The 8,344-nt window shown below is 37.6% G+C and overlaps 1 protein-coding gene across 1 annotated transcript; it reads left to right on the forward strand.

The window, feature by feature from the left end:
* The first annotated feature begins 2,644 nt into the window (after positions 1 to 2,644).
* Positions 2,645 to 7,351, forward strand: LOC139117936 (nmrA-like family domain-containing protein 1). Its single transcript, XM_070681175.1, has 5 exons — positions 2,645 to 2,789; positions 3,371 to 3,498; positions 4,546 to 4,786; positions 6,454 to 6,647; positions 7,157 to 7,351. The coding sequence occupies exons 1-5, from the start codon at positions 2,645 to 2,647 to the stop codon at positions 7,349 to 7,351; spliced, it is 903 nt and encodes a 300-aa protein (XP_070537276.1).
* The last annotated feature ends 993 nt before the right edge of the window (positions 7,352 to 8,344 follow it).

Genomic DNA, 8,344 nt, shown 5'->3' on the forward strand with positions numbered 1-8,344 from the left:
TGAGTTTGTGGATTGTATGGTTGAAATTCTCACTCATCATTTATCCCATGTGAACCTAAATATGACATCTTTTTTGTCATTTTCAAAGATTTTTTTCGGTCTATTCCTTGGAGTATAGTCAAGTTTCTTTAAAAACCCGCATTGATAAGGTATTTGATATTTTTTATTTCAATAATGAAGCGTGATGCCCAGTAAATTTTACACATGCTATCGCTCTGTTAAACATGTTTTTTGATCAGTTTGTCAAGGAAGCCGTTTAAATTAAACAATTCAAAAACAATAGCAAGAAACAAATTGTGAAATCCACTCGTTTATCTAGTTTGGTAATTTTTACGTCCATTACTTAAATAAGGCTAATCATTCAAAAGGGTCACTTGATATATGTAGAACTTTTGACTTAAGAAGATTCGAGCCACAAGTATTCCTTAAAAAGTTTTTATTTAGAAGGACTGAATGTCCTATTAAAGCTTCAAAATTTTTCTGTGTACTCAAGCTCTGCTATACGTTTTGTGCTGTTCTTCGGTCTAATACAAATCAATGAATATTAAATACGTTAAATCATAATATCTTCTTGTTCCATCCATGTCTGTCGACTGTACATAACGCCTTGGAGTCACGTCGGTCATTTATGGATGAAAATTAAAATCTGAAATCGCATCATTAATTGAAATATTCTTCACAGAGTGTCCCTCAGTCTGACCTCTTTTGTACCTACTGAACTGGAAAGACGCGGAAGTGTCACGATAAAATAAAGTTTTAGAAGGGTGTGCAGCCGGTGTGTAAGAAACTATACTCGCTTCTGATCTCGTGGAAGACAGAGGTAAGCTTGATCTTGAAAATCTGAGCAAAGAATTCATACCAAATTGACATGATTCTCACATAAAATGGGAACAAGCCGAGCCAAAAATGCAGTGCAGCACTTCTTATGCCAAATACTACTCTCTCGTTGCATCTTAAATGTCACGCAAGACAGTGACGTAGTAGCATTATGTAGAGAAGGTTGCACCCCAGAGCAGCAGTCGGTATACTTGCAGTTTGTGTATGACAAGAAAAACGCGTTCAGTTATTATGTGCACTTACAAAAGATTTTGAGGTTTGCTCCTCGGCATAAAGGTTAGTATTTCTTGCATCGTAACAGTTAAAACAGTGTTGACCTTCCCGATAAAGAGAGGTCGGGCAACAGCGGCCACTTGTCATGCAAAGATACGAGAACGTTTAATTAAGCGCTGCAAGCTTTCACCTTGGATGTGTCCCCATTCTGAAATAAAAACAGCGCAGGGCGCACTATTGTTGACCTTGAGTAGAACAGGTTAAACGTATCTCCAAGAGAATAGGCCAAAAGTATCTTTAGAGTTAGCTATCAAATGTAGGTCAGCGACTTCAGGCTTTCAGGTTTATTATTTGCATAGCAAACAGTGCACCTATACATGTACATGTATATTTTCGAAAGCATTTACTAAGCGATATTGTAGTGTGAAAGTTTAGAGGGCCGAAGCCTAAATTTGCCAGTGGACTGCAAATGAAAGTATTGTGCAATCGATGCTAAACATTGTCACTTTCATCTAGGCAAACAGAGAGCCATTTAACTGTGTACTCGAGACCACATGAATACACTAATGACCGAAGTTGGCAAAAGGTTATTTTGAGTACCAATTGTATGCAATTTCCCGTGAAGGCAATGCCATTGAAAATTTTGCCCTTTGACAGAAGTAGCGCCCTCATAGTTTTTTTTCAAATACAAAAAAGAGTTCTCTAAGTCCCCCACCCCACCCAAAAATATTTTCCCTAGCTAGGATGTACAACACCTTTAAGTACGCTCACCCTAAACTTAATCCTAATCCTAAATCTTAACTCCTTCAAATGTTGGATTTGATGTGCTTACTCCACGGGAAGTCCGCGATTAAAGTGATTTCCATGTATGAAGGGCCTACAGGAACTCTTGCTCAAATGGATGTACATTTGAGTGACGCATATTACAACATAACGGTACGACAGTTTGTCACATAAAACTCCAATCATTCTAGCATTAAAAAATATCTTTTCCAGCAAGTCAATATTTCACATTTTACATGATATTCTCTTTCGTTACCCTACTAGATGATTATTTCATGATTTGTGGCTAAATTCCACGTATCATTTCAATATTTTGTTCATATAAACATGTTTATTATTTGTTTATTTTACATGAGTTTTAATTTGAATTCATGATTTATTTCATTTTGTTTCATTATGTCGTTTTAATCAGTGATAAGTAGTTTCCAATGTTTGATCTGGGGTCTCCTTCTTGATCAACACACAATCAGATACCGGCCTCTTTTCACGCATCACAATCTTTCTTCTCACGTGACCACCAACTATTTTTCGGCACGATCAACCGAGAATTTTTTCCAGCTGTCATTTTCTAAAAATTGAAATTAATTCAGGTAATATCATTTTCTGCAATTATCGCAAAACAAACGCCTCAATTTTATAGCAATAGACACCGAAGAGTCTTTGAATACGGGATATTTCAATAGAGTTTAAGGAAAAAATCCATGTCACACTCTAGATAAAACACTGAAGAAATGACAATGCTAATTATCTTCGTAATTTAATTTTCAAACAATGAGAATAAGAGTAAACTCGAGACGAAGAGTGAACAAAGATGCCTAAAGTCATTGCCGTTGTTGGAGCTACTGGTTTTCAAGGGGGTTCAGTGGCCAGGGCACTTCTACAAGAGTCAAAGTACAAAGTGAGAGCAATTACCAGAAATCCGTTGAGTGAAAAAGCAGCTGCTCTGAAGAAACTAGGTATTCTATTTAAATTTCGTATTTTATTGGAATTCACCTCATTCATACTTTATCAGCTTTTGCCTTCAACGAGATGTAATGAAAATAGGTATACTGCTCTCATGAATTGTTTGCCTTAGACTACTTTGACCAGAACAGCCTAGGAAAACTTGACTAAGTGACATTCCAACGGTGCTAACACTGTCATGATTGGACGGATTAGTAACTTGAATTTCAATATAGGTCTATATTCCTTGCTTGTGATTTTACTTTTGCCCTTAATTAAGAGCGGTATGAAAACACAGATACAAAAAATACGCCCGCACAGACCAGACACAGACATGCATAGATACAAAGATGCATACAGAGACACAAAGATAGATAGATAGATAGATGGATAGATACATACACACACACACACACACACACACACACACATACATACATACATACATACATACATACATACATACATACATACATACATACATACATACATACATACATACATACATACATACATACATACATTTACACGTACGTATATAAAAGCAGACAGAGGTTAGCTCATTTACATAAATACAGAATTCTTTCCACTCCAGGAGCAGAGGTCGTTAAGGCTGACTTAGATGACATGGGAAGTCCCGTAGCGGCATTTGATGGCTGCTACGGTCTTTATGCTACAACTTTCATCGATGACCACTATGACGTAAACATAGAGAAGAGGCAGGTAGGGGTTGTGAACATTTCCATGATAGATGAAAAGAGTGATGTTATGAGTGAATGGCATAAAGTGAGTCTAGTATTGAATTAAAATCACTGTTTTGACATGTTCATCGGGAGAAGCAAATTTCTTATCGAAATAAGGAAAGGGTTACTCATGTAAAAGGGGCACGTAAACTTGATACTATCATACTATCCACAACCCTTATCCTAAAGAAGGATGTTATACATGTGAGTGGCTCGTTCCAGAGTTACAATGCCAAGGGTATACACTGTCTCTAACGTCTGTCGAAAATAAGCTTCCATGCCGACCTCAGCGTATCACAGTGTGTCTCTTTGCCTGACCTATTGGTTAGGTAGATTTTGCTCACATAAGTAAGTGTCATTTACAAAGTAGGTGATTTGGCAATTTTTGCATTGTCTCAAAACAAACTGCCAGAGGCAGTGATCGGATTAATCTGAAAATTAATGCACCGACTTTAGGCAAAATCATCAATTAGCTGACCTAACGCTGCAAAAGTTTTATACCTATAAAACAATGATGAAGACTCTTCTATTGCCTGTACATGCTACTCCGATTGGCACAATAATTGAACTTTTGCAAGTAATAAAGTTTGTATCAAAATGTTAAGTCTTATATCGCGTGTAAAGTTAGAGCAGAGAAATTTTAATTACTGTGAAGTGAATAGCTGCCAAGTTTTTGCCAGTACGAGAACACATATCTGTTACTAGTATTCCCTGATTTGGATACATTTATTACATTTTGCAGACATTTCTTGATACACCAGCGCAGTCATCTCACAAGTTTGTACAATATAGTTTACTTATTGCCTTTAATAAAAGTGTTTCACTGTATATATGTGAAACTAAACAGTAAAGTTTAAACTTGTGTTTGGCCATCAGACTTGCAACATCCACGCGGGAAATTCGCCAGAAACAAATCACTTTTCTTTCTTAGCCAAACCTGAAGTGTGAAAATTGTACAAACTGAACAAGTCTTCAAATATGACCTAAATGGATATCCATGACTAATATGAAATTTGACGTCTCTCAGGGTAAGACAATGGTTGATGCTGCCAAAGCCACCGGTATCAAGCACTTCATTTATAGTGGTGGGCGACAAATAGACGACCCAAAGACGCGGTCTTGTGCTATCTATTGTGCCAAACTGGAAATAGAAGATTACATCAATGAGATTGGCGTACCTATGACATGTGTGATCTTCGTAGCATACATGGAAAACTACACTTGGGCCAGATTTTGCCAGAAGCTAGAAGATGGCACCTATTTTATTAGTAAGTATCAGATGCCATAATTTTTGGCAAAATTTTATTGATGATATCTGACTGTTTCCAAAACAGTGCGACCCCTTTCTTTCCTGCTATAATTAACACCCATCTCATCCCACACGCATTACTACACTGTACAGAAAGGACTTCCAGTATTTGGTCATTCAAGACGCACATTACGGCACGCTCAAATTTCACTCACCTCCTTAATGCTTCATATTGCCAAAGGCTATACCCATAGGAGCATAAAAGCTGAATTGTCTTACGCGTATTTCTTAGTTCTTCAGAAGCATGTAAATCAATGTTCCGCCCTGAACTTATAATACTCCATACCACTTCAAGGAACTGACTCCTTCATCCTTAATCGTTTCAGCTTGGTCATCACTGTCACTTCATTACTATTAACTGTAAACTCAAATTCCTCTCTTCCTCTCCCACTCTCAAGTTTGACAATAGAGCCATAAAAATATACTGCTGGGTGCACAAAGGCTCGGTATATCGCCTTTGGTAAGTTTACCGTTTCATGTAAATTGAGGTGTCCAGATTTCTGATCTAGAATAACTCCCTTGATTGTCTGTGCATTTTGTTATTGCTGTACTGTTCTATGCCAAGGACACAACAGTTGTTTATTGTGTGTGGTCCTCCATAAAAGTGATGTGGGTGCAGTGTTGTTATGGTTTAAGTGATCAATGATTCTCCATTTGGTCAGGTGCCGCCAACTAAGCTGTTCGTGCAAAAAGGTGTTCGTGCGAAGTTTTTCAGTGGCGGGCAACTTTCAAAACTAATCAGCGGGCGGGGAGAAAATATCGATATTTACTGTGGGCGGGGAAGAATTTTTTTTTTCAGTGGGCTTGGAAAAAAAATTTTGACAGTGGGCACCGAAAAATACGTAGAGGGAGGGGAAAGCGGTGTGGTTGATAGAACTTGAGGGGAGATCTGGAGCCTAACTTAGCTGTTCGCACGGTTTTGCGTCGATCCAGGTTGCCTAGTGGGCATCTAGATGCCAATGGGGAATGTCAGTAGTGGGGAGAGGGCAGTGGGGAGTTTGAATTGTTGTTGGGAGTGGGGAGCTGGCAGACAATAGATACTTGAGGGCAGTTTGCGTCAAAATTTAGTTGGAGGGCACATTTTCCGTGTATGCTAGTGGGAGGGTAGTTACGAACAGCTCCAGTTTCCCCTCCAAATTTTAGGTCAAGGTCAAAAATAAGAACAATCGGTATATCAGCCTTCAAAACACGTTTTGTGATAATATTGCGAAATTCAAGTAATTTACCAGTTGGCGGCACCTGATTTGGTGATACAGAGCGTGCCCTATTTCGCCAAAGTAGAGTATTGTTAACATGAGGTGCGTGAGATTGTATAGATTGTGCTGATCCACTGTTGAAAACAGACATTAGATAGCTGTTCTCACGATAATGAATATTTACATATATTGGTTGAATACATATAGTTTCTGAGTAATCTAAAAGCAAAATTAAACTGAAATACACATAGTTTTAAAAGAATCCTGAACTCCCTGGTACATTTCAGTTTCTTTTTCGAAGATATAAGGCCATCAAACTCCTTTCCTGAAAATTATGACATGTCTTTGAATTTCTTCTTTCACTGTTGTGTTGATACCACCAAGTCTTATTATCATTTTTATATGTGTGTGCTCTTTGTGATGTGTCCAGGTATTCCGATGGGAGACAACGCATTTGATATGATCAGCCTGAAAGATGCCGGGACAGCTATTGCCGCTATATTTGACAATCCCTCTGAGTACATTGGTAAAAGGATTCCCCTGGTTGGTGATCGACATTCAGTACCAGAATGCGCAGAGATCTTGTCCCATCATCTCTCTCCAATAGTTTTCAAAGCAAGTGATGTAAGTTTCATACTTGTACAAATATTTGCTTAAACAGTTTAAAATACATCTGAAAATCATTAGTATCTTTCGTGCATATATATATATATATATATATATATATATATATATATATATAATTTAGCGATAGATTTAAAACACATTTTGTTAATTTCGAAATTTGTTAGAGTTGTTTATTTTTATTTCTGTATTGTATGCCCCCAGAGAAGCATCATGGACTTGTACATTTATAATACCAACAAAATGGTTCATGATGGACAACTACAGTTGTAGGGCCTTTGAACAAAGTTGTATTCTCTCTTACTCGGAGTCATTATTTTTGAGAGTTTGCGGTGTATTGCGTGCATCCAAAGATAACATGGCAGTGCGGGCTTACAATTCAGTTTCAAACTTCCATTCATACTTAAAAAGTGTAGCCATGTAGAAAAAGCAGTCGAATTGATTCGAAGTCACCACATTCTGCAACAGTGTAATGTTTTTTCCCTCTGGTATGTCATATCACATTTTAGATAACTCCCAAGGGGTATTCAAAGCTAGAACTCAACGGAGCAAGCGATTTTGCCACCATGTTTGAATATCTCCAAACTGAAGAAAGCAAGTTCAAAGACGGAACAAAATTGACAAGGCAACTAAATCCAGATTTAAAAACATTTGAACAGTGGGTCATTGCTAACAAAGAGAGTCTCAGATATGTCTTTCAGTAGCTTATTTCCTTCTGACTCTGAACAATATAAGGTTTGAGTTAATTTTAACAAAATAACAAATATTTGATTGTTTCGATGGAACTAGAAATGCCCTAAATCATATATGTAGACCTATGAGAAATAGATGCCTACACTTGACATCTACGTTGGAATTAGCTTTGCCTAGGACGAAGAGAAAGAATATCGGCAAGAGTATAGTATAAGTAAATATGATTTTTTTATCTGATGTCATCTATTCATATGTGTACTAAACAAACGTCGATTCCTTTTTATTGTTAGTACCAATTATATGCAATTTCTATCTTCAAAGTCATCAAGCTTACAACATGATCACTTCTATTATATCGTTTGCTTGCTTCAACAGCAAAGTATCTTAGTTCATTTTAATCACCAGGTCTATCAATTCCAATAAAATAGTGGGAGAAGGAACGTGAAGGGCATTTCCAAATTGCCCCCCCCCCCTCTAAAAAAAATAGCATGGTCGTTTTAGCCTCACTTCGCTTTTGATATCTGAGGAAGTTTGCTTGCAAGTATATGTTGGTATCGTAGGAAAATCGATCAACAAGACATTCTTGGCGTTGGTTTTGCCAGAGACGTGTTAAGACTTCAAGTATATATGTCACTGACCTCAAACATGTCATGGTGAAAAGTACACTACAGTTATACAGGGGAATGGAGCCGTACCAATACACCCTGAGCACAATGGATGGATGGATGGATGGGTGGATGGGTGGATTTAAGCAAGGACAAGCAATGTATGTAAACATTTACAGAAAGAATGAAAGTGCAGAACGTTGACAAAAGTGTCTGAAATGTATGTTAATAAATACATAGATATGTAGAGTATCTATATTGTAGTCCTGAAGGCTCGTCGCTTTGGTGTCTCCCTCGCAGTGACTGTAACTCACGACGTCATTTTCACCTGGACTACGACAGCCAACTCATTCACTCACTAAGATTCTCTACCAATTGAAGAACATCTAGTTCGCAGAG

This window comes from Ptychodera flava, chromosome 18, assembly GCF_041260155.1.
Source record: "Ptychodera flava strain L36383 chromosome 18, AS_Pfla_20210202, whole genome shotgun sequence".
Classification (NCBI taxonomy): Eukaryota; Metazoa; Hemichordata; class Enteropneusta; family Ptychoderidae; genus Ptychodera; species Ptychodera flava.

Coding starts and splice junctions, on each gene's coding strand:
- LOC139117936 (XM_070681175.1), top strand. CDS start 2,645: ATGCCTAAAGTCATTGCCGTTGTTGGAGCTACTGGTTTTCAAGGGGGT. Junction 2,790..3,370: donor AGCTGCTCTGAAGAAACTAG/GTATTCTATTTA, acceptor TTTCCACTCCAG/GAGCAGAGGTCGTTAAGGCT. Junction 6,648..7,156: donor TAGTTTTCAAAGCAAGTGAT/GTAAGTTTCATA, acceptor ATCACATTTTAG/ATAACTCCCAAGGGGTATTC.